Below are 26,966 nucleotides of genomic sequence, written 5' to 3' on the forward strand. Positions count from 1 at the left end.
GTAAATTCGCCCGTACAGGAGAGAAAGTTGTTCCGTGATTTGTGGGATAGAAACACTTCTGCGGTCGGTCACGTAAATCCCGCAGAACTGGTACCTAGCCCATTAAATGAAGTGACCATTAGAAACAGTGGAGCTGATAAGGTGCAAAGTGATGGTACCATGTTTGCCGAAATGCATAATGGGAATGTGATGTCATGTGAAATATGTGATAATAATGACATGCCTTTTCCTTTGCAGGCTGTGATTGGTGAAGAAGCTCCCCCTGTTGGTAAACATGTGTCTGATGTAAAAGTGTTGATAAATGTTGAAGGAACACCACTAGTAGACCCCATTCTAGACAATGTGGTGGGGCTAGAGTATGTACCACACATACCAGAAGTGGGTATGCAGTCTCCACGGGGTTCTGTGGTTACTGAGGAAATGTCCAATGTGGGGATTAGCTCGTGTGTGCCCCTAGAGGTCAGGGATGATAATGACAAGAGTGGGACACGTGATATATGTAATGTGGCTGATAGCAGCTCAGAGAGTGATGTCAGTTTCTGGTGAAACTAAGGTGGTTACTAGTAGTGACCAGATGACAGTTATACCTGACGTGACAAGAGCTGAGTGGGGAGATGGCAACTTAGTGTCTGAGACCCATACCCATTCAGGAGTAGATGACCTGACAGGTCAGTACAGCTACAAACTTGAAGATGCTTTCACTCGCTTTGCACAGTCCCTAGATACACTAGAGAAGGGACTAGCGGTAATCGCAGAGCAACTGCAGAAAGCTCCAGAGGAGTCACAGGAAGAGACTCAAAAAGAGAGGAAGGAACTGAAGGATCTAGAGTCACAAATAGAAGCGGAAATTCTCCAACTTCAAGAGGAACTTCTAGCTTCTGAGCGATCCAGACGTCATGCAGAGCAGGAAAGGGATGAGCTGGCTGATGAGGTCTTAAACAGTGCCTCAGAAAAATCTGCTCTCTTGGAGGAGAAAAGACATTTGGAAGCCAGGATGGCTCAACTCGATCAAGAGTTGCGTGATCGGATGGTGGACCTGGACCTAGATTGGAGAAGAAACAGAAGAAGTTTGACCACCTCCTGGTTGAAGAGAAATACATATTGGCTCGATATGCCGAAGAACGTGACCGAGCAGAGGCTGATGCTCGGGAGAAGGAGACCAAAGCCCTCTCCTTCGCCAGAGCCCTTGGAAAAGTGCTTGAGGAGCGAGATAAATATGAGAGGCTGAACAGGCAACTCAGAGCAGAGATGGAAAATCTCATGAGCTTAAAAGATGACGTCGGGAAGAACGTTTTTGAGTTGGAGAAATCTAAGCGTGCTCTCGAGCAACAGGTGGAAAAGGAGAAACCTGAAGAGGAGAGTCCTCTGAAAGACATCAAGAAGTCTAAGCCAGAGCCTGTTAAGAATGGGACTAGAGATGGTGGAGCCGTGGTGCCGGCAGAGGCAGAGAAGAAGATGGAAGATGTATCTGCTGAACCAGTTGATGGGGCTGATGTGGATGCAGAAGACAAGAGATTCATGGCAGTGTGTGGCCAGGACCTGGTCATGAAAGAAATTTCCTCTGCTGTCAATGCCCTCCAGAAAGCCAGCAGTCTTCTGGGGAAGAAATATGGGGAGACGGGTGACCAGTATGAGGATCCTGTCAACTACAATCGACTGGCTCTCCTGAATCCTGCCCGAAAGGATAACAATATCCTGGGTGATGAGCCTATTGAGAAAATACCAGAAGACGACGAGTCAAGTGAAGACCCTAGTGTCCCCAGTACCTCCAACCTTGATGAGAAAGAGGAGGAGGGGTTTAGATTGGAAGTATATGATGCTATGTCTGCGAAAGATGAGAAAGCTAACAAAGTGAATGAAGACCCCAAAGGAGACTCAAAGGCTGAAGAAGCTAAGGCCGATGAGTTGGAGTGGGAGAAATCCTCAGATGTTCCAAAGACCAAGGATAAGGCTGAAGAGGGATCTGCCGAAGTGGGGAGAGCCACTGAAGAAGCAGAAGACTCTGATACTGAAGCCAAACCTGAGGTAACCCCTGTGGGGACTAAAGGAGGAGGCGGGAGCTCCCCGTGGAAAACGCGGCTGTAAAGGTTGCGGAAGTTAAAGGTTGTGGGCCTAAGAAGAAATCTAGAAAATAAACAAGCCAGAAAGCTAAGTTCTCCAGCAAAGAGGAGACGGAGGAGGCCCTTAGACACTGTAGTCTAGGTAGAAAGGCAGTGTTTATGACAAACCAAGCTCTGATGGCCTGGGTATGGCAAAATAAAGGGAAGCCTGTGACGCTGGCCATCTCTTCCAGGGGGATTGTTGAGCCGGAAGATGGCAGTATAATGCGGATGCCTTATCACGAGCATCCGGTTGGTACATGTGTTCACCCCCACAGGTTTGAACAGAGGGTGGGGAATATGTGGCAATGTGAACATTGAGGTGTTGTTTGCACCAGGAGCGTGTCACCAAGCGGCCCGGCCTTGGTGGAGTAAAAGCCCTAGTCCAGATGTCCACTAAAGTAGTTGGGGGACACCATATAAATAGTGTAGCTGGTTCAGCTATTTCAGGGCGGGCTTTTACTGGGAACAGGCAATGTGTTGGGTGGGTGCCTGTTCCCCATGCTCCAGTCCGGGACATAGGGCATGCTCACGTCCAGGGATTCCATTTAATCTGGTTTCTGGAATTGGGTGTGTCTCACTCTGGAGAGTGTGCAGACAGAGGCCTGGTGAGGCTCTGTCAGTGTGGTCTCAGCTAGGCAAGGCTGAGGGGCCACAAGGCTATGCAATAGCCTGGACTTTGGGGGACTCAGCAACGCCCGGGAACAAGCATTGAAAGGTCAGAGTCGGGAGGACTGCTAGACCACAACCCCCTCCAAAGGTTATTGCATTTGTTACAGCCTGAGGGCTGGTGGACTGTATGTCTGGGGTAAGTCGCACCTGGTTCCATGTGGGAACGCTTTCGTATAGCCGAGTTAGGGATACGATGTTTATTATGTTTAGGTAGAGCCCAGACGGGTAGGCTTTTGTTTTATGCCATGTTGTGTATGAAGAGTGTAAAATAAATCGCACTGTTTGGACCTGAAACCCAGTGGTTATGAAGATAATTCTGTGAGAATGACCCCCGAATAAGAGACGATCCCTTACAATATATATAAACACACATATATATATATATATATATACACTGAACAAAAATATAAACGCAACACTTTTGGCTTTGCTCCCATTTTGCATGAACTGAACTCAAAGATCTAAAATATTTTCTACATACACAAAAGACCCATTACTCTCAAATATTGTTCACAAATCTGTCTAAATCTGTGTTAGTGAGCACTTCTCCTGTGCCGAGATAAATCATCCCACCTCACAGGTGTGGCATATCAAGGTGCTGATTAGACAGCATGAATATTGCACAGGTGTGCCTTAGACTGCCCACAATAAAAGTCCACTCTGAAATGTGCAGTTTGATCACACTGCACAATGCCACAGATGTTGCAACGTTTGAGGGAGCGTGCAATTGGCATGCTGACTGCAGGAATGTCTACCAGAGCTTTTCCCCATGCAATGAATGTTCATTTCTCTACCATAAACCATCTCCAAAGGCGTTTCAGAGAATTTGGCAGTACATCCAACCGGCCTCACAACCGCAGACCACGTGTAACCACACCAGCCCAGGACCTCCACATCCAGCATGTTCTCCTCCATGATCGTCTTAGACCAGCCACCCGGACAGCTGCAGCAACAATCGGTTTGCATAACCAAAGAATTTTCACAAACTGTCAGGAACTGTCTCAGGGAAGCTCATCTGCATGCTCGTCGTCCTCATCGGGTTCTGGAACCTGACTGCAGTTTGTCTTCGTAACCGAATTGAGTGGGCAAATGCTCACATTCAATGGCGTCTGGCATGTTGGAGAGGCGTTCTGTTTACGGATGAGTCCCGGTTTTCACTGTTCAGGGCAGATGGCAGACAGCGTGTGTGGCGTCCTGTGGGTGAGCGGTTTGCTGACATCAACGTTGTGGATCGGGTGGCCCACGGTAGCGGTGGGGTTATGGTATGGGCAGGCGTATGTTATGGACAACGAACACAGGTGCATTTTATTGATGGCATTTTGAATGCACAGAGATACTTTGACGAGATCCTGAGGCCCATTGTTGTGCCATTCATCCACGACCATCACCTCATGTTGCAGCATGATAATGCACGGCTCCATATTGCAAGGATATGTACACAATTCCTGGAAGCTGAAAACATCCCAGTTCTTGCATGGCCAGCATACCACCGGACATGTCACCCATTGAGCATGTTTGGGATGCTTTGGATCGGCGTACCTGATCAACTCTATGCGACGGAGATGTGTTGCAAGTGGACTTTTATTGTGGGCAGTCTAAGGCACACCTGAGCAATATTCATGCTGTCTAATCAGCACCTTGATATGCCACACCTGTGAGGTGGGATGGATTATCTCGGCAAAGGAGAAGTGCTCACTAACACACATTTAGACAGATTTATGAACAATATTTGAGAGTAATGGGTCTTTTGTGTATATAGAAAATGTTTCAGATCTTTGAGTTCATATTTTTGTTCAGTATGTATATATATATATATATATATATATATATATATATATACACACTCCCCTAAAGAATTATTAGGAACACCATACTAATACGGTGTTGGACCCCCTTTTGCCTTCAGAACTGCCTTAATTCTACGTGGCATTGATTCAACAAGGTGCTGATAGCATTCTTTAGAAATGTTGGCCCATATTGATAGGATAGCATCTTGCAGTTGATGGAGATTTGATGGATGCACATCCAGGGCACGAAGCTCCCGTTCCACCACATCCCAAAGATGCTCTATTGGGTTGAGATTTGGTGACTGTGGGAGCCATTTTAATACAGTGAACTCATTGTCATGTTCAAGAAACCAATTTGAAATGATTCAAGCTTTGTGACATGGTGCATTATCCTGCTGGAAGTAGCCATCAGAGGATGGATACATGTTCTCATTCTGTTTACGCCAAATTCGGACTCTACCATTTGAATGTCTCAACAGAAATCGAGACTCAACAGACCAGGCAACATTTTTCCAGTCTTCAACAGTCCAATTTTGGTGAGCTGGTGCAAATTGTAGCCTCTTTTTCCTATTTGTAGTGGAGATGAGTGGTACCCGGTGGGGTCTTCTGCTGTTGTAGCCCATCCGCCTCAAGGTTGTGCGTGTTGTGGCTTCACAAATGCTTTGCTGCATACCTCGGTTGTAACGAGTGGTTATTTCAGTCAACGTTGCTCTTAGATCAGCTTGAATCAGTCGGCCCATTCTCCTCTGACCTCTAGCATCCACAAGGCATTTTTGCCCACAGGACTGCCGCATACTGGATGTTTTCTTTTTCACACCATTCTTTGTAAACCCTAGAAATGGTTGTGCGTGAAAATCCCAGTAACTGAGTAGATTGTGAAATACTCAAACCGGCCCGTCTGGCACCAACAACCATGCCACGCTCAAAATTGCTTAAATAACCTTTCTTTCCCATTCTGACATTCAGTTTGGAGTTCAGGAGATTGTCTTGACCAGGACCACATCCCTAAATGCATTGAAGCAACTGCCATGTGATTGGTTGACTAGATAATTGCATTAATGAGAAATAGAACAGGTGTTCGTAATAATTCTTTAGGTGAGTGTATATATACAGTGGATATAAAAAGTCTACACACCCCTGTTAAAATGTCAGGTTTCTGTGATGTAAAAAAATTTAAACAAACTGAAATCTTTAAGGTGGAGGGAAAAAAAAACGAAAAATAAATAAATCAATAATGTGGTTGCATAAGTGTGCACACCCTCGTATAACTGGGGATGTAGATGTGTTCAGAATTAAGCAATCACATTCAAAATCATGTTAAATAGGAGTCAGCATACACCTGCCATCATTTAAAGTGTCTCTCATTAACCCTAAATAAAGATCAGCTGCTCTAGTTGGTCTTTTCTGAAATTTTCTTAGTCGCATCCCACAGCAAAAGCCATGGTCCACAGAGAGCTTCCAAAGCATCAGAGGGATTTCATTGTTAAAAGGTATCAGTTAGGAGAAGGGTACAAAAGAATTTCCAAGGCATTAGATATACCATGGAACACAGTGAAGGCAGTCATCATCAAGTGGAGAAAATATGGCACAACAGTGACATTGCCAAGAACTGGACGTCCCTCCAAAATTGATGAAAAGACGAGAAGAAAACTGGTCTGGGAGGCTACCAAGAAGTCTACAGCAACATTAAAGGAACTGCAGGAATATCTGGCAAGTACTGGCTGTGTGGTACATGTGACAACAATCTCCCGTATTCTTCATATGTCTGGGCTATGGGGTAGAGTGGCAAGACGAAAGCCTTTTCTTATGAAGAAAAACATCCAAGCCAGGCTAAATTTTGCAAAAACACATCTGAAGTCTCCCAAAAGCATGTGGTAAAAGGTGTTATGGTCTGATGAAACCAAGGTTTAACTTTTTGCCCATAATTCCAAAAGATATGTTTGACATAAAAACAACACTGCACATCACCAAAAGAACACCATAAACACAGTGAAGCATGGTGGTGGCAGCATCATGCTGTGGGCTGTTTTTCTTCAGCTGAAACTGGGGCCTTAGTTAAGCTAGAGGGAATTATGAACAGTTCAAAATATGTCACAAGGGTGTCGAGAACCACGCCTGACTCCGTTATACCCGGGGTCAGGAAGTCGCAGCGGTTGGCTGTGTGCTCTATGTAAGATAGGGCTGTTTCCTTATGGTAGCTTTCTGGGTTTGCTTTGCAAACCCTTTTGGCTCACTCAGGGATCCGTAGCTCCTTCTCCTCAGCTGTTCCTTTTCCAGCACTCCCAACCTCCTTATATTCCCCTCTCACACTTCTCTGGTTGCCAGATATAGAGCTTCCTGCCTGGACATCTATTCTGACCCTCTGGAGCTGTGTTGCTGCGTTCTCTGGTTGTTGGTCCAGAACGCTCCCTCCGGATCCCTGTTGGACCTTTGTGGTCTGCTGTGGTTGCCCACCTGGGTGTATGTGTTTGTCTGTATTGTCTGTCCTCTCCCTGGTGTTTCCCTCTTAGTGTCAGTGGTGCGGACTAGCGATCCCACCGGCCCGTTCACTATCTAGGGCTCATTTTAGGGAAAGCCAGGGTTTAGGCACGTGATCGCCGCACGGGTGAGGAACCCGTCTAGGGACGTCAGGGCAGTCAGGTGCCAGCCGCAAGGTGAGTCAGGGGTCACCACCTTTCCCTCTCCCTTGGGCAGGGCTTTCCCTTTTCCCTCCCTGTGCGTGACGCCGGTCATTACAAAATACCAGTCAATATTGGCACAAAACCTTCAGGCTTCTGCTAGAAATCTTTCAGCATGACAACGACACAAAGCATACATCCAAATCAACAAAGGAATGGCTTCACCAGAAGAAGATTAAAGTTTTGGAAGGGCCCAGCCAGAGCCCAGACCTGAATCCAATTGAAAATCTGTGTGGTGATCTGAAGAGGGCTGTGCACAGGAGATGCCCTCTCAATCTGACAGATTTGGAGTGTTTTTGCAAAGAAGAGTGGGCAGATCTTGGCAAGTCTAAATGTGCCATGCTGATAGACTCATACCCAAAAAGACTGAGTGCTGTAATAAAATCAAAAGGTGCTTCAACAAAGTATTAGTTTAAGGGTGTGCACATTTATGCAACCATATTAGTTTATTTTTATATTTTTTATTCCCTCTACCTAAAAGATTTCAGTTTGTTTTTCAATTGAGTTGTACCGTTTATAGGTCACATTAAAGGTGGAAAAAGTTCTGAAATGATTTATCTTTGTCTCTTTTTTTTTTTACATCACAGAAACCTGACATTTTAACAGGGGTGTGTAGACTTTTTATATCCACTGTATATATAAAAAATGAAAAAAGACTGCAGCACTTTCAATTGGTGAAAAAATGTGAAGTCCTTTATTTACCCACGCAACATTTTAATCCGCTTGATGGGACGTCGCGTGGGTGAATAAAGGACTTCACATTTTTTCTCCAATTGGAACTGCTGCGTTCTTTTTTATTTTATTGATGGAATAGTGGTCAAGTTTATACTGCTGGCACTCCTTCTCTTTATACTAAGGTGTGCTGTCCTGGATTTGTTTGTTTGTGTGTATGTGTATATATGTATATATATCCATGCATATAATCTATATATATAGGATGAACCTAAAATGCACTATAACCTTTACAGGTAAACTTAATGTGACCTTCTATAAACTTTTGAATGCCATGTCCAACTGTTCAATGTTTCAGTACTTTTTGCACAACTTGCTGATCTCTAACAAGGAGCTTAATGGCAAAATTTGCAACAGGTGTTTGATCCATAAACTGCCCAATACATTTCCTAGTTCAATTAGAATTAGTATTTTAATAGTCCTCTTCATCATGCTGTTCACATTTTGACATCATGAGTCCAAGGCGACACCTAACAATTGATCAGCAGTACCTCTCCATTGTGAGGCTTCAAGCAGGATGTTCTCAGACGGAAGTGGCCACTGAGCATACAGTGTCACAGACTGTCATCAGCAGGTTGCAACAAAGATACAGAGAGACTGGAAGACACATAAATGCATATAAGTGGATGTCCTTTGGCCACATCTCACACTGATGACCGCTTCATTGTGAATAATGCCCTGCGGAACCGGATGATGAATGCCACACAACTCCAGGCACATTTAAGGGAGGTGAGAGGCACCCAAGTGTCATGTCAGACCATTCAAAACTATTTACATCAGTATGGTCTGCGTGCTAGACGACCTGCAAGGGTACCTGACCACAGGCGTCGTCGTCTTGAATGGGCCAGGGAGCATCTAATCTGGACAAAGGGCCAGTGGGCCTCAGTGCGGTTCACTGATGAAAGATGATTCACGCTGAGCAAAAATTATGGCTGCCAACAATGTTGGAGATGTCAAGGAGAGCGCTATGCATCAGCCACTGTTGTCATTAGATGAGCCTTTGGTGGTGGTGTTACAATGTGGGCAGGTGTGTCTAGTCAATACAGAACTGCCCTACACTTTGTGAATGGTACAGTGACAAGCCCATACTACTTGAATAACAACATTAATCCAGTCATTGTGACTCTGCATGAACAACACAGGCCTAATCTCATCTTCATGGACGACAATGCGCCAGCTCATCGAGGTCACATGAGACATCATTGTCAAGCTGTAGTTGATGCTCAAGGCCACATGACAAGTTATTGAGACAATTTAATAAAATTCTGGGGGTATACCCATCACTGTTGTTGGCTTTTGTTTCAATAAATTGTTTGGGATGAGGAAATCATCATTGCTGATTCTACTTAAATGCCGTACTTTCATGATATATTATCACTGTAGCATAAGCTTTTAGGGTTTTGCATACATTTCACCCGAAAGCCAAATATCCCTTTTTGTGATAAGGATATATTATATATATATATATATATATATATATATATATATATACACACACACACACACAGTCAGGTCCATAAATATTGGGATATCGACACAATTCTAAATTTTTTGGCTCTATACACCACCACAATGGATTTGAAATGAAATGAACAAGATGTGCTTAAACTGCAGACTGTTAGCTTTAATTTGAGGGTATTTACATCCAATTCAGGTGAACGGTGTAGGAATTACAACAGTTTGTATATGTGCCTCCCACTTGTTAAGGGACGAAAAGTAATGGGACAATTGGCTTCTCAGCTGTTCCATGGCCAGGTGTGTGTTGTTCCCTCATTATGCCAATTACAATGAGCAGATAAATGGTCCAGAGTTCATTTCAAGTGTGCTATTTGCATTTGGAATCTGTTGTTGTCAACTCAAGATGAGATCCAAAGAGCTGTCACTATCAGTGAAGCAAGCCATCATTAGGCTGAAAAAACTAAACAAACCAATCAGAGAGATAGCAAAAACATTAGGCGTGGCCAAAACAACAGTTTGGAACTTTCTTATAAAGAAGGAACGCACTGGTGAGCTCAGCAACACCAAAAGACACGGAAGTCCACGGAAAACAACTGTGGTGGATGACCGAAGAATTATTTCCCTGGTGAAGAAAACACCCTTCACAACAGTTGGCCAGATCAAGAACACTCTCCAGGAGGTAGGTGTATGTGTGTCAAAGTCAACACTCAAGAGAAGACTTCTCCACAGTGAATACAGAGGGTTCACCACAAGATGTAAACCATTGGTGAGCCTCAAAAAAAGGAAGGCCAGACTAGAGTTTGCCAAACGACATCTAAAAAAGCCTTCACAGTTCTGGAACAACATCCTATGGACAGATGAGACCAAGATCAACTTGTAACAGAGTGATGGGAAGAGAAGAGTATGGAGAAGGAAAGGAAAGGAACTGCTCATGATCCTAACCATACCACCTCATCAGTGAAGCATGAAGGTGGTAGTGTCATGGCGTGGGCATGTATGGCTGCCAATGGAACTGGTTCTTTTGTATTTATTGATGATGTGACTGCTGACAAAAGCAGCAGGATGAATTCTGAAGTGTTTCGGGCAATATTATCTGCTCATAATCAGCCAAATGCTTCAGAACTCATTGGACGACGCTTCACAGTGCAGATGGACAATGACCCAAAACATACTGCAAAAGCAACCAAAGAGTTTTTTAAGGGAAAGAAGTGTAATACTATGCAATGGCCAAGTCAATCACCTGACCTGAATCCGATTGAGCATGCATTTCACTTGTTGAAGACAAAACTGAAGGGAAAATGCCCCAAGAACAAGCAGGAACTGAAGACAGTTGCAGTAGAGGCCTGGCAGAGCATCACCAGGGATGAAACAGCGTCTAGTGATGTCTATGCATTTCAGACTTCAGGCTGAAATTGACTGCAACCATGTATTAAAAAGTGAAAGTTTGATTTATGATTATTTTTCTGTCCTATTACTTTTGGTTCCTTAACAAGTGGGAGGCACATGTGCAAATTCCTTACACCGTTCACCTGATTTGTATGTAAATACCCTCAAATTAAAGCTGACGGTCTGCAGTTAAAGCACATCTTGTTCGTTTCATTTCAAATCCATTGTGGTGGTGTATACAGCCAAAAATTGTATAATTGTGTCGATGTTCCAATATTTATGGACCTGACTGTATATACACTGCTCAAAAAAATTAAGGGAACAAAAAAATAACACATTCTAGATCTGAGTTAATTAAATATTCTTCTGAAATACTTTGTACTTTACATAGTTGAATGTGCTGACAACAAAATCACACAAAAATAAAAAAATGGAAATCAAATTTTTCAACCCATGGAGGTCTGGATTTGGAGTCACACTCAAAATTTAAGTGGAAAAACACACTACAGGCTGATCCAAATTTGATGTAATGTCCTTAAAACAAGTCAAAATGAGGCTCAGTAGTGTGTGTGGCCTCCACGTGCCTGTATGACCTCCCTACAACGCCTGTGCATGCTCCTGATGAGGTGGCGGACGGTCTCCTGAGGGATCTCCTCCCAGACCTGGACTAAAGCATCTGCCAACTCCTGGACAGTCTGTGGTGCAACGTGACGTTGGTGGATAGAGCGAGACATGATGTCCCAGATGTGCTCAATTGGATTCAGGTCTGGGGAATGGGCGGGCCAGTCCATAGCATCAATGCCTTCGTCTTGCAGGAACTGCTGACACACTCCAGCCACATGAGGTCTAGCATTGTCTTGCATTAGGAGGAACCCAGGGCCAACCGCACCAGCATATGGTCTCACAAGGGGTCTGAGGATCTCATCTCGGTACCTAATGGCAGTCAGGCTACCTCTGGTGAGCACATGGAGGGCTGTGCGGCCCTCCAAAGAAATGCCACCCCACACCATTACTGACCCAATGCCAAACCGGTCATGCTGGAGGATGTTGCAGGCAGCAGAACGTTCTCCACGGCGTCTCAAAACTCTGTCACGTCTGTCACATGTGCTCAGTGTGAACCTGCTTTCATCTGTGAAGAGCACAGGGCGCCAGTGGCGAATTTGCCAATCTTGGTGTTCTCTGGCAAATGCCAAACGTCCTGCACGGTGTTGGGCTGTAAGCACAACCCCCACCTGTGGACGTCGGGCCCTCATATCACCCTCATGGAGTCTGTTTCTGACCGTTTGAGCAGACACATGCACATTTGTGGCCTGCTGGAGGTCATTTTGCAGGGCTCTGGCAGTGCTCCTTCTGTTCCTCCTTGCACAAAGGCGGAGGTAGCGGTCCTGCTGCTGGGTTGTTGCCCTCCTACGGCCTCCTCCACGTCTCCTGATGTACTGGCCTGTCTCCTGGTAGCGCCTCCATGCTCTGGACACTACGCTGACAGACACAGCAAACCTTCTTGCCACATTCGCATTGATGTGCCATCCTGGATAAGCAGCACTACTGAGCCACTTGTGTGGGTTGTAGACTCCGTCTCATGCTACCACTAGAGTGAAAGCACCGGCAGCATTCAAAAGTGACCAAAACATCAGCCAGGAAGCATAGGAACTGAGAAGTGGTCTGTGGTCACCACCTGCAGAACCACTCCTTTATTGGGGGTGTCCTGCTAATTGCCTATAATTTCCACCTGTTGTCTATCCCATTTGCACAACAGCATGTGAAATTGATTGTCACTCAGTGTTGCTTCCTAAGTGGACAGTTTGATTTCACAGAAGTCTGATTGACTTGGAGTTACATTGTATTGTTTAACGGTTCCCTTTATTTTTTGAGCAGTGTATATATATATATATACAGTACAGACCAAAAGTTTGGACACACCTTCTCATTCAAAGAGTTTTCTTTATTTTCATGACTATGAAAATTGTAGATTCACACTGAAGGCATCAAAACTATGGCATCCACACATGTGGAATTATATACATAACAAACAAGTGTGAAACAACTGAAAATGTGTCATATTCTAGGTTCTTCAAAGCAGCCACCTTTTGCTTTGATTACTGCTTTGCACACTCTTGGCATTCTCTTGATGAGCTTCAAGAGGTAGTCCCCTGAAATGGTTTTCACTTCACAGGTGTGCCCTGTCAGGTTTAATAAGTGGGATTTCTTGCCTTATAAATGGGGTTGGGACCATCAGTGGCGTTGAGGAGAAGTCAGGTGGATACACAGCTGATAGTCCTACTGAATAGACTGTTAGAATTTGTATTATGGCAAGAAAAAAACAGCTAAGTAAAGAAAAACGAGTGGCCATCATTACTTTAAGAAATAAAGGTCAGTCAGTCAGCCGAAAAATTGGGAAAACGTTGAAAGCAAGGGCTATTTGACCATGAAGGAGAGTGATGGGGTGCTGCGCCAGATTACCTGGTCTCCACAGTCACTGGACCTGAACCCAATCGAGATGGTTTGGGGTGAGCTGGACCGCAGAGTGAAGGCAAAAGGGCCAACAAATGCTAAGCATCTCTGGGAACTCCTTCAAGACTGTTGGAAGACCATTTCAGGGGACTACCTCTTGAAGCTCAAGAGAATGCCAAGAGTGTGCAAAGCAGTAATCAAAGCAAAAGGTGGCTACTTTGAAGAACCTAGAATATGACATATTTTCAGTTGTTTCACACTTGTTTGTTATGTATATAATTCCACGTGTCAATTCCTAGTTTTGATGCCTTCATAGTCATGAAAATAAAGAAAACTCTTTGAATGAGAAGGTTTGTCCAAACTTTTGGTCTGTACTGTATATACAGGGCTTTTTTTCTCAGAGAAAAGGTGGTGGAACTCACCCCCCCTCCCCTGGCCACGCCCCTACCCACCCCTAGGACCGCCCCTTTAGAGAACAGGGATACACTGTGCCACACAATACTGTATATTGTGTGGCACAGTGTAGAGGTATACTGTACATTGTGGGGCACAGTGTAGCGGTATACTGTATATTGTGTGGCACAGTGTATGCTATATGTCTATAACATAAACATATTTCACATGAAAACTTACTGTTACTTGGCTTGGCCCTTGGGGATCTCGGACACCACTTCAACACTTTGGCCGGGGGCTCGGCGGAGCTGATGTTGTGTTTTATCCTAATGAGAGAGATTTCATAATAAGGATTTGGAGAAGGGGCTGAGGGGTCACAGAACAGGGAGAGGCTGGTGCTGCTACTAGGGGGGGTCATACCATGGGGGAGTAATAAAGCCCACCATAATGCCCCCAGTAGAAATAATTCTCCTTATAATGTGACAATGCAAAAAATACCCCCTTATGCCCCCAGTTGAGCTAATGTCCCTCATAATGTGCCAGTATAAAATACCCCTTCTTAGTGCCCCCCGTAGATGACTCCATAGTACTCCTCTCCCCCCTTCCCCATAGTACCCACCATGTGTCCCAGTATAAAATGCTACTGTACAGAGCCCCCCATATAAAATACCCCTTCTTTGTGACCTCAGTAGATGCCCCTATAGTGCCCACCAATAATGTGCCAGTAATAAGTGCCCTCAATCACGTGCCACTGCCAGTAATAAGTGCCCCCATCACGTGCCAGTAACAAGAGCCCCCATCACGTGCCAATAATAAGCCCCCATCACGTGCCAGTAATAAGCCCCCCCATTACGCGCCAGTAATAACCCCCATTACGTGCCAGTAATAAGCCCCCCACCCATTACGCGCCAGTAATAATCCCCCATTACGTGCCAGTAATAAGCCTCTCCCATTACGTGCCGGTGCCAGTAATAAGCCCCCCCATTACGTACCAGTAATAAGCCCCCTCCATCATGTGCCAGTATTAAGCCCCCCATCATGTGCCAGTATTAAGCCCCCCCATCATGTGCCAGTATTAAGCCCCCCCCATCATGTGCCAGTATTAAGCCCCCCCATCATGTGCCAGTATTAAGCCCCCCCACCCCCCCATCATGTGCCAGTATTAAGCCCCCCCACCCCCCCATCATGTGCCAGTATTGTAATAAGCCCCCCAATGTGCCAGTAACACTATTGTAAAAAAACAAAAAAAAACAAAAAACGTATACTTACCTCAGTGTCAGCGATGCGATGCAGGCCTCTGCCGGCCTGTGTCCCGCACTGTATGGCTCAGGCGGCGTGATGACGTAATCGCGCCGCCTACGCCGGCCTCTGATAGGCTGCCAGCCTAGTGCCTGCAGCCTATCAGAGGAAGGGGAAGGGACACGCCTCTCCCTCTCCTGCCGCAGCACAGGCAGATTACTTTGGAGATGAGCGCAATGGAAGCGCTCATCTCCCTGTGCCCGGCGGCGGCGGCTCACTAGGGGGGGGGGGGGCATTTTAGTTGGGGGGGCACAGCGTGATGTAGGGGGGGGGGCCGTAGGGATGTAGGGCCATCAATATAAAGTACTGCACAGGGCAATACTGAACTTAAGGCCCTCGATGTACGTGTATATTTGCATTATTGCATTTTTCTTCTGTTAACCCTTGCTTCCTGTGACCAGATCATTGTGACAAATATGGATCTGTTTGATTCAGCAAATGCAAAAGTTTTGAAGAAATCCCTTTCACTTAAATAATCTATCAAGATTTTTTTCTACAAGAAACGTGATCACCCACATTTCTAGGTACAAGTTTATTCCTATAGAGGGCGGCATCTGTCAGTGGCTATCTGAGGGTAAAGCTGGCACAGCCTGTCCTTTGTATGCAGTGAGACTCCCAGCTGTGACTTGTTATTGAAGCATGAAATTCTGCATGAAATAGTAATGAGTTACAGGGAAAGCACACAGTGACGCTGAGTATCATACTGTGTGTCTGTAAATAACAAGCTGACTTCTGATGTATTATTAAAATTTACATTAACACTGAGACCTCCACCTAGTATGACAAAGATTGTTATATACACATAGTGCCCCTGAGTCATACATATAATATAGCCCTTACAAAAGCATCTACTAAAGACAGGATTGATCAATGCAGTTTAGGATTGAGATTAAAAATTCAGTATAGGTGCCATTTAATTCACTGAGCAGTAAACTGACAATTCCATACCGGTGTTTTACAGAACAAATCTAAAACATTTCACTAATATAAATGTTGTATTCTCCGTTAATATAAATGTTTGCATATTATGAACCCAACTATATGTTTGCTGTATTGCAGATTTCTAATTGACACTTTTACATTCACTTTGACTTATAGACCCGCAGAATTTACCAACATACATACAGTACATATAACATGCTCATTGATTTTTTGCCCCAAAAGTGTATTTTTGGCATATAATTGTCCCATACAAATGTATTTGCCTCAGCTGTATTGAAAATCACAGTCAATTTCACTTTTCTGTACAACTGTATACTAGAAAAAAAGTTGTTTATACCAAGTGATATGTGTTTTTGAGTCAGTGGAAAACTCATGCAACTGTATAGACTTACAGTTGAATACATCTGGGCATATGATCAGTGGATCATGGAAAATGATTCCATCAGTCATAATTCCCAAACATGGGGTCAATCATGATCAGCTGAGGCATTTATTTTCATGTCTGGAATATGCTATCAGACTGGTCTCCAATTTCCCTGTTTTGCATATGGGGGGCATTTCATTTATGCCCAGTCCATCTCTACATTGACATTAGAACGGAGCAAATCGATTCCAAACTAATTGGATTTGTTACTAATTTCACAAGAATTCTGACAAGCGACACAAAGGTTTTGGTGATTTGTTTTGGTAAATCACACAAAACGGTGCCCATTTTACTGTAAAAATTAGTAGGAAACGGGGCAGGGAGGAGGAAAATGGAGAATCATATGACCCTAGGAGGGAGGGGGGCTTGCCCAGATTGGCTCAGAGGCCGATAGTCTGTGAGCCAATCAGGGAGGAGGATTTTGGCAGGACCTTCAGTCTCTGGGCTTACACAGAGGCCACAGATGTCATTCTGAGCTTAGCTTGCAATGTGAGACCAGTGTGTTGGATGTCTGGCAGAAAGCAAGACATGTACAGGCCAGCAATCTTAGGGTGTTGTTGGGAGAGTCAAGGGACATATTTAGTTAGGTGGATTAAATGAATAGGTAGAAAAGACAGGGTTATATCAGGGAAACATTGTTTTAGGCCTCTTGCACACGAGCGTGTGCTGGCCGTGCCCGTGTAGTGCGAACCGCAAATTGCGATTCGCAATGCACGGGCACACTTGAAAGGGGTCCACGATCCGTCTCTCCTGCAAAAAGATTGGACAAGTTCTATATTTTTGTGGAACAGAAGCACGGAACAGAACCCCACGAAAGCACTGTCCATTCCGTGGTTTCGTTCCGCACTGCATCTCCGGATTTGCGGACCCATTCAAGTGAATGGGTCCGCATCCGTAATGCGGAATGCACACGGACGGTGTCCCGTGTTTTGCGGACCCACCGTATGCGGGCCGCAATACAACCACGGGGCTGGCTGCCTGTGTGTAGTGTCTGTGTGTGTGTTAATAAAAATAAAAAAAAACAGAATGCGGTCCGGACGGGCCCCCAGTGGCGTAGGGCCCCATAGCCACTGCTATGGTTGCTATGGCGATCCCTACGCCACTGCACGGGGGACACATGGCCGTGTGCAAGAGGCCTTATACTGAGGGCAGCTGCTGGCAAGTGGAAAGCTACTGCATTAACCAAAATCCTGCAGTTCCTTTTCTGTGGCCAGCATTTTTTTTAAAGAAAAGCCTGACATTTCTGCAGTTGCTACATGTTTTATATGCATATTCGAACGCAATCCCAGCAGCGTAGCATACATTTCGCTGCTGACTTGTGCAATTGAGCATTTTTTTCCCCTCAAAACCAGCTGCAATTTGACCACTGTTTAAAAGTGTGCAGTTCAAAGCACTGTACTACTCTACTAATATACTAGTCCAAGTTTATATGATATTGCTGAGATAATATACTAATTAAATATGCAGCATTATACTGTTGCATTAATATCCTAGTTAAATTTAACCTAGTTAATTGTGCTATCATAGCCCCCTGTAAGAGATCAGGGGCTGCCAGGCAGCAGACCCCCCTCCCTCCCCAGTTTGAATATCATTGGTGGCCAGTGTGCGGGCCCCCCCTCTATTGTAATATCATTGGTGGCCAGTGTGCGGCACCCCCTCCCTCTATTGTAATTTCATTGGTGGCCAGTGTGCGGCCTTCCCTCTCCCCCCCCCTGCCCGATCATTGGTGGCAGCGGAGAGTTACGATCGGAGTCCCAGTTTAATCGCTGGGGCTCCGATCGGTAATCATGGCAACCAGGACGCTACTGCAGGCCTGGTTGCCATGGTTACTTAGCAATATTACAATATTACAATATTAGAAGCATCATACTTATCTGCTGCGCTGTCTGTGACCGGCCGGGAGCTCCTCCTACTGGTGAAAGATCATTAAACAATGCGCTGCACAGACCTCTTATAGGGGGCTATGGTATGCACAATTAACCCCTCAGGTGCAGCACCTGAGGGGTTAATTGTGCGGATCACAGCCCCCTGTAAGAGATTGGGTGCTGCCAGGCAGCAGGGGGCAGTCATGTACACAGTTCGTAGTATATTCTAACTAGAAGCGTCCCCATCACTATGGGAACGCCTCTGTTTTAGAATATACTGTCCGATATGAGTTTTCACGAAGGGAAAACTCATCTCTGAAAAAGCTTTTATGCAGACGGATCTTCGGATCCGTCTGTATGAAAGTAACCTACGGCCACGGATTACGGACGCGGATGCCAATCTTGTGTGCATCCGTGTTCTTTCACGGACCCATTGACTTGAATGGGTCCGTGAACCGTTGTCCGTCAAAAAAATAGAACAGGTCATATTTTTTTGACGGACAGGAAACACGGATCACGGATGCGGCTGAAAAATGGTGCATTTTCCGATCTTTCCACAGACCCATTGAAAGTCAATGGATCCGCGAAAAAAAAACGGAAAACGGCATAACGGCCACGGATGCACACAACGGTCGTGTGCATGAGGCCTAAAGCAGTTAAATTCAGCACATTAAAGTGGTTGTGCAGCCTGTTTGTATTGATGACCTATCCTCAGGATAGGTCATCAATATCTGATCTGCTGGTGTCTGACACCCAGCACCCCCCACCCCGCGCCGAGGAGCTGTTTGAAGAGGAGGCAGCGCTCCATGCAAGCACTGCTTCTTCTTCATTACACTGCCCACCGTCTTGGAAGTGCAACATAATTACAAATACTCACTCAATTCACTTGAATGGAACGAGTACTTATAATTACATTTTGCCACCTATACAGGGGAAACACTGTGTACTGAAATGAAAAGGTAGCAGTGCTCGCATGGAGGACCTTCTCCTCTTCAAACAGCTGACCAGTAAAGGTGCTGGGTGTTGGCCCCCTGACAATCAGATAGCCTGCCCTATCCCTTTAAACTGTTGTTTTAAATTTAAAGCATTATACAATTGTGTTAAATTCAACACACTTTTCTGTTCTGTTATTATACCAGTTAAATCCAATGCATTATAGTGTTGTATTAATAAAGCAGTTAAATTCAACACTTTTAGGCCTCTTTCACACGACCGTATGGCTTTTTCTGTGTTTTGCGGGCCGTTTGTTCCGAATCCATTGTTCCGTTTTTTGTTTCCGTTGTGTTTCCGTTTTTCCGTTCCGTTTTTCCGTATGGCCTATACAGTATACATTAATTACATAGAAAAAATTGGGCTGGGCATAACATTTTCAATAGATGGTTCTGTTGCCACTTCTACTACCCCTAAACGGCTGCACATCTGCTTTGTCTATTAGGTTCCGCACTGCACTGCTGCTGCTCCCCAAAAAACGGGAGAATTTTTTTTGTGTTTTTCAAAACAAACCACTGATTATTCCGATACTACAGTGTGTGTATAGAAACACTGGCAGGCATCTGACCCCAATAAGGGAAAATTTTTGAAACAATTTTAAATTTAAGCAATATAGCATATACGACGGTACAGTATGTTTTTAAACATGCTGTTTGTTAACACCATAAACCATGTGTTTACCTATAGCTATTTAAGTCAGTGTCACTTTGACATTATTTACTATTCCTATCATTGCATTAAAGAGCTTGAAAGAGGAAGTGAGAGAGAAAAAAACTCCAAAAATAAAATATATAAAAATAAAATAAAAAAATGAGAGTGTAATTTACAAATTTTCAGGCTAATTGATTCATTCATTCACTAATTTCAAGGACTTTGTTAATCTCTAAGGCCTCCTGCACACAACCGTTTTTTCCCCCCGTTTACTGGGAGTTTTTTGCGTTCCGTATAGGGTCCGTATACGGAACCATTCATTTCAATAGTTCCGCAAAAAAAAAGGAATGTACTCCGTATGCATTCCATTTCCGTATTTCCGTTCCGTTTAAAGATAGTACATGTCCTATTATTTCCCGCAAATCACGTTCCGTGGCTCCATTCAAGTCAATGGGTCCGCAAGAAAACGGAATGCATACGGAAGTGCATCCATATGTCTTCTGTTTCCGTTCCCTTTTTTGCGTAACCATCTATTGAAAATGTTATGCCCAGCCCAATTTTATCTGTGTAATTACTGTATACTGTATATGCCATACGGAAAAACGGAACGGAAAAACGGAACAGAAATGGAAACGCAACGGAAACAAAAAACGGAACAACTGATCTGTGAAAAACGGACCGCAAAACATTGAAAAAGCCATACGGTCGTGTGCAGGAGGCCTAATTGGCATCTATGCCAGTGTTAGCAAAAAAAACAAAACAACAACTTGCTGACAGGTGTTGTAAAGTTTCCCCATACTGCCCTCTTAATAAAAGTCTGGCCAAAAACACCTATTTTCTTTCATAGTCAGTTATTTTATTTTTAAAAAGCAGGTAATTTTAAAAAGTGGACTGGTAACCACAAAACACAGGTGTAAACCAGGGCTTAACTTTTTTCATTTGTATCACCTACTATACATATAGTACACTCCACTTTTCTTTGCAGAATGCAGAATGCTCTTTTCTTCATTAGGCTAGAGGGCACCCTTATTTGTGGGAAATGCTGGCAGGAAACAAAGCAGTCCTGGCTTCTTACATATGCAGACACATTTTGTCACTGATAGTTATTTACAACTGATTTACAATGTTGTTAATGGACTATGTCAGGAACAGCTCACCAGCTGTAAGACTCTGTAGAGGTTAAAGTGTCCTCCACCTTTGTGCTGGTGCTAACAATTCTGGCATTGCTGCAGATGTTTACTAAGTGGTCACATCTGTTTGGAGTAAATAGTCATTCAAGGTAAACACCATTTTTAATTGCATTTACCTTACTAAATATCCCCCATATGATCAGAATATTTATGACCCATGAACACCACAGGCTGTGTTGAAGACCGAGCACCTGTGTTGTAAGATGTCACCGGCTGCACCTTGCACAATGCAGGTGATATATGAATTTTGTCATGTACATGATCACTTTTTCATACAGAGCATTTGTCTCAGAATCATCATGTTTGTCCCTTTTATACAGGATTTCAAGAGATGCTGCAGATGATAACTACACAGTGGAAGGAGCTGCAGAAACAGATACGAAGGCAGCATGGCTGGATTATGGGTGCTCTTGATACACTCAAGGCAGAAATTCTTTTGAAAGATGAGTTTCCAGAAGATGTAAGTGAATCACAGGTGAGACAAAAAGGCCTCACAAAAGGGCACACATTGTTATATATGGACTGGTAAAAGGTGTTCATTCTAGGCGAGTCCCAGTTCATATTCATTCTGTCCCTGCCACATGCGAGCAGTTTATACTCATTTGGTAATTCTATTTCTGCCCCAAGCAAGCAGTTCATACTCAGTTGTTCACTCCTTCTCTGCCCTTGCAAGCACTTCATACTTAGGCCTCATGCACACAACCGTTTTTTCTGGTCCGCATGGGGCCGCAAAAGATGCGGACAGCACTCTTTGTGCTGTCCGCATCCATTGCTCCGTTCCGTAGCCCTGCAAAAATAATATAACATGTACTATTCTTGTCTGTTTTGCGGACGAGAATAGGCATTTCTACAATGGGCAGTCTGTTCCGTTCCGCAAATTGCGGAAGGCACACAGGCGGCTTCCGTTTTTTGCGGATCTGCGATTTGCAGACCGCAAAAAACAGCACGGTCGTGTGCATGAGGCCTTAGTTTATAATATTTTCTCTGACCCATGCAAGCAATTTATACTTGATTGGTAATCGTGTTGCACCCCCAAGCAAGCAGTTCATACTTGATTGTTCATTCCTTCTCTACCCCATGCAAGCAGTTCAAATTCAGTTGGTCATTCCTTCTCTGCCTCTTGCCAGAAGTGTATTCTTAGTTACTGTCTCTACTGCCTCTACACGTAAAAAAATAATGGGCTTAAAGGGAATCTGTCACCTATTTTGACCATATCAAACCGCTAACATAGCAATGTGGAATAAAGTACCTTCATTCCTGCATGTGTCTTCTTTCTTTTATTCAACTTTTCATTCTTATTAAAAAGCGATTTTTCTGATATGCAAATGAAGTCTCAAGGTGCCCAGAGGGGTGTTATTACTCTGCTCTAGTGCCCAGTAACGCCCCCCTGCAGTGCCCAGCCGGCCTCTCTTCCAAGCCCAGCACGCCTCCTAAGAAATAAATGTCCTCCCCCATACTTGCCGAATGGCGCCGCCCCCTCCACTACCTCATGTAATTTATTCACTGCACCGTCCTTGCTTCCTCCTCTCTTGGCCTACGGCGCCGCCCCCTCCCCACTACGTCATTTAATTTATTCACTGCACCTTCGTGGCTTCCTCCTCTCTTGTCCTCCAAAATCCCGCGCAGGCGCAGTATCGCTGAGTGCCTGCGCCGGTAGGATATTACTGCTCCAGAGGGCAACAGCCTCAATAGTGTCACTGGGCATGCACCGAGCCCAGTGACGTAATCAAAGCGCTGTTGCCCTCTGGAGCAAGAGTATCGCACAGGCGCAGGCACTCAGCGATACTGCGCCTGCGCGGGATTTTGGAGGACAAGAGAGGAGGAAGCCACTGTCATGGTCTTACCTTCTTGCTGTTCTCCTTCGTTTGACATGTGCTGGCGGCCATCTTGGTTTCTGGGTTTCTTGTAGCCTTCCACCCTGCGGCTCCTCCTTCCCACTGGGAGGAGCTGGATGCCTAGCTCATATATATAGGAGGTCTGTGGCTTCAGTTCCTTGCTTGGTCCTCTTGTGTTCACATGCTTCTAAGACTGCTGCTGCTTCTGGTTCCTGATCCTGGCTTCGTCTGACTACCCTGCTGGTTCCTGATCCTGGCTTCGTCTGACTACCCTGCTGGTTCCTGATCCTGGCTTCGTCTGACTACCCTTCTGGTTCCTGACCTCTGGCTTCGCAAAGACTCTGCTCGGTTTCACCATCCGTTTGGACTTTTGCTTTACAGCTTTATTTTCAATAAAGCCTTCTTATTTTCACTTATCTCTTGTTGTACGTCTGGTTCATGGTTCCGTGACTTTAGGACCAAGCCATGAATTCTGACGGTACAGGGCCATCCTCGCTACCCACGCTGGTTGCCAGACTTGATCAGCAGGATCACCTGTTGGGTCGGTTCGCTGTGGCGTTGCAAACCCTGCTTGAACGCACGGCTCATTTCGCTCCCGTTGCCGATGGGTCGGTTGTCGCTCCTGGGCTCGCTCCTACTGCCGCTCCGGTTGTTGCGCCAGAGTCTACCCCGACACCTGTTGTTGCGCCTGCGGTGTTTCGGGGTATGACCGGTTCTGCCCCTCTTCCACAGCGCTTTGGGGGAGAGCCAACTCAGTGCCGAGGTTTCCTTAACCAGGTGGGCATTTATTTCGAGTTGCTGCCACATGCCTTTCCCACTGAGAGATCAAAGGTGGGCTTCTTGATCTCGCTGCTCTCGGACAAGGCCTTGGCCTGGGCCAGCCCTTTATGGGAGAACAACAATCCGGTGGTTGCCGAGTTTTCCGGTTTTGTTGCTTCTCTTCGGAAGGTATTCGATGTGCCTGCTCGTGCTGCCTCTGCTGCGAAGCTCCTTATGTCCATCAGACAGGGTTCACGATCCGTAGCTGAATACGCCATTGAGTTTCGTACCCTGGCAGCAGAGGTGGGCTGGAATAATGAGGCTCTGGTCGCTGCTTTCTCTCATGGTCTCTCGGATGCCTTGAAGGATGAGGTTGCAGCTAAGGACCTACCAGTTGAGCTCGAGTCTCTTATTTCTTTCCTGATTTTGATTGACACCAGACTCAGGGAGAGACCTTCCTTTAAGGAGAGCCTGCGGAGGTCTTCTAACAGATTGGTGCCTACGTTTGCTGTCCCACCCGTGCCTCCCTCTCCTCCCACGCCTCCTGGGGATGACTTGTCTGGGGGTGAACCCATGCAGCTGGGGTTTGCTCGCCTGTCCGAGGGGGAGAGGGCACTCCGGAGACGAGAGGGCCGATGCATGTACTGTGGTCTCGGTGGGCATTTTCGGTTGGCATGTCCGAACCGTCCGGGAAAACGCTCGTACCTGAGATCCTGTCGGGGGCAGATCTTGGGTGGAGTCTCCTCGTCCCCGGTTTCCCGTGTTGACAAACCACTGATCACTGTTGTCCTCTCCTGGGTCGGGGGCTCGGTGACGACCCAGGCGTTGGTGGACTCTGGTGCTGGTGGTTTGTTCATTGATAGTGTGTTCGCTGCCGCCAATTCCATTCCTCTGCAGGCTCGAGGTTCCCCACTGGCTCTTGAGGCGATAGACGGCAGACCCCTTCTGCCGCCACACGTGACTCATGAGACCCTTCCAGTGGGGATAGCCATTGGTGCCGTTCACAGAGAGTCGGTCTGCCTCCAGGTTATTTCGTCTCCACACTACTCGGTGGTCTTGGGGTACCCCTGGCTCCAGAAGCATAATCCGACTTTCGATTGGAGATCGGTCGAGATCCTCTCGTGGTCACCGCAGTGTGGGGCTAGTTGCATCCATGGGTCTGTCAAGTTGCTGTGTACTTCCTCGGACTCTCTGTTGCCTCCTGAATACGAGGAGTACCGGGATGTATTCGATAAGGTGCGCGCGGTTGCCCTACCTCCGCACCGCCCATACGATTGTGCCATAGAGTTACAATCTGGTGCCGTTCCTCCTCGTGGCAAAGTCTATCCACTGTCGGTAGCAGAGAATGAGGCCATGGAGGAGTACGTGAGGGAGGCGCTTTCACGCGGACACATTCGCAAATCTTCGTCCCCGGCAGGGGCTGGATTTTTCTTTGTGAAAAAGAAGGGCGGTGAGTTGAGGCCTTGCATCGATTACAGGGGTCTCAATCGCATCACGATCAAGAACGCTTACCCGATACCCTTGATTTCCGAGCTGTTCGATCGCCTTAAAGGGGCCACGGTCTTTACCAAACTCGACCTGAGGGCGGCATATAACCTGGTAAGGATCAAGGCGGGCGATGAGTGGAAGACCGCGTTTAACACCAGGACCGGTCATTACGAATCCTTGGTTATGCCCTTTGGGTTGTGCAATGCGCCCGCAGTCTTTCAGGAATTCATCAACGATGTTTTCCGTGACCTGTTGCAGCAGTGTGTGGTGGTCTATTTGGATGACATCTTGGTATATTCTGAATCCATGGAGGCCCACATTCTGGATGTCAGACGAGTGTTGCAACGGTTACGAGAGAACAAGCTGTTCGGTAAGCTTGAGAAATGCGAATTTCACCGATCCCAGGTAACCTTCTTAGGTTACATCATTTCCGCTGAGGGGTTCTCCATGGATCCTGAGAAGGTTTCGGCTGTCTTACAGTGGCCCCAGCCCAGTGGTCTTCGTTCCCTGCAGCGCTTTTTGGGCTTCGCCAATTATTATCGGAAGTTCATCAGGGACTTTTCCATGCTGGCCAAGCCTCTCACGGATCTGACCAGGAAGGGCAGTAATTCCCAGGTCTGGCCGCTCGAGGCCATCCGAGCTTTTGAGGCCCTAAAGTCCGCCTTTGTGTCGGCTCCGATTCTGTCGCATCCCAACCCTGGGTTGCCCTTTGTCCTCGAGGTGGACGCGTCTGAGACGGGAGTAGGCGCCCTTCTGTCTCAGCGTAGAACACCAGAGGGTCCTCTGCTTCCTTGTGGGTTTTACTCCCGGAAACTGTCTTCCGCGGAGTGCAACTATCAGATTGGTGACAGGGAGTTATTGGCCATCGTGCAGGCCCTTAAAGAATGGAGGCACTTGCTCGAGGGTTCGGTGGTTCCGGTTCTCATCCTGACGGACCACAAGAATCTGACCTACCTTTCTGAGGCCAAGAGATTGACACCACGTCAGGCCAGATGGGCTCTGTTCTTGTCACGTTTTAATTACGTGGTCTCCTACCTACCCGGTTCCAAGAACATCAGGGCGGATGCCTTATCACGGCAGTACTCCGAGCTGTCCAGGGAGGAGTCGATTCCGACTTCGGTCATACCTCCGAATCAGATCCTGGCCGCCATTCGCACCAGCCTGACCTCTCCCCTGGGTGAGCAGATTTTGGCGGCTCAATCTGGTGCTCCCTCTGGGAGACCCAACGGCAGATGTTTTGTGCCTGAGGAGTTGCGCACTCGGTTGTTGCGAACCTACCATAACTCCAAGACCGCGGGGCATCCTGGAAAGAATCAGCTGTCCTGGGCTGTTTCACGTCTGTTCTGGTGGCCTTCCCTACGTTCCGACATCGCCGCATATGTAGCGGCATGCTCAGTTTGTGCCCAGAGTAAGTCCCCTCGGCACCTTCCGTTGGGCCTTCTGCAACCCATAGCCACCGGGGAGCGCCCATGGTCACACCTGGGGATGGATTTCATTGTGGACCTCCCTGCATCCCGAGGCCATACGGTCATTCTCATGATTGTGGATCGGTTTTCCAAAATGTGCCACTGTGTTCCTCTCAAGAAGTTACCCTCTGCACAAGAGTTGGCCACGATTTTTGCCAGGGAGGTCTTCCGGTTGCACGGTTTGCCCAAGGAGATTGTGTCGGATCGGGGGAGTCAGTTTGTGTCCAGGTTCTGGCGCGCCTTTTGCTCCCAGTTGGGGATTCATCTCTCCTTCTCCTCGGCCTACCACCCTCAGTCCAATGGGGCCGCAGAACGATCCAATCAGGCCTTGGAGCAATTCCTTCGTTGCTATGTCTCCGATCACCAAGACAATTGGGTTGACCTCCTGCCTTGGGCTGAGT

At 46.2% G+C, this 26,966-nt stretch overlaps 1 protein-coding gene across 1 annotated transcript in view; it reads left to right on the forward strand.

Annotated features, from left to right (window-relative positions):
- Window positions 1-26,966, forward strand: part of AKAP6 (A-kinase anchoring protein 6) — a 587,230-nt gene that overhangs the window by 178,018 nt on the left and 382,246 nt on the right. The window contains exon 8 of the mRNA XM_040411001.1: window positions 21,338-21,492. Coding sequence (XP_040266935.1) covers window positions 21,338-21,492 — 155 coding nt within the window. The remainder of the gene's footprint in view (window positions 1-21,337; window positions 21,493-26,966) is intronic.

This window comes from Bufo bufo, chromosome 11, assembly GCF_905171765.1.
Source record: "Bufo bufo chromosome 11, aBufBuf1.1, whole genome shotgun sequence".
NCBI lineage: Eukaryota > Metazoa > Chordata > Amphibia > Anura > Bufonidae > Bufo > Bufo bufo.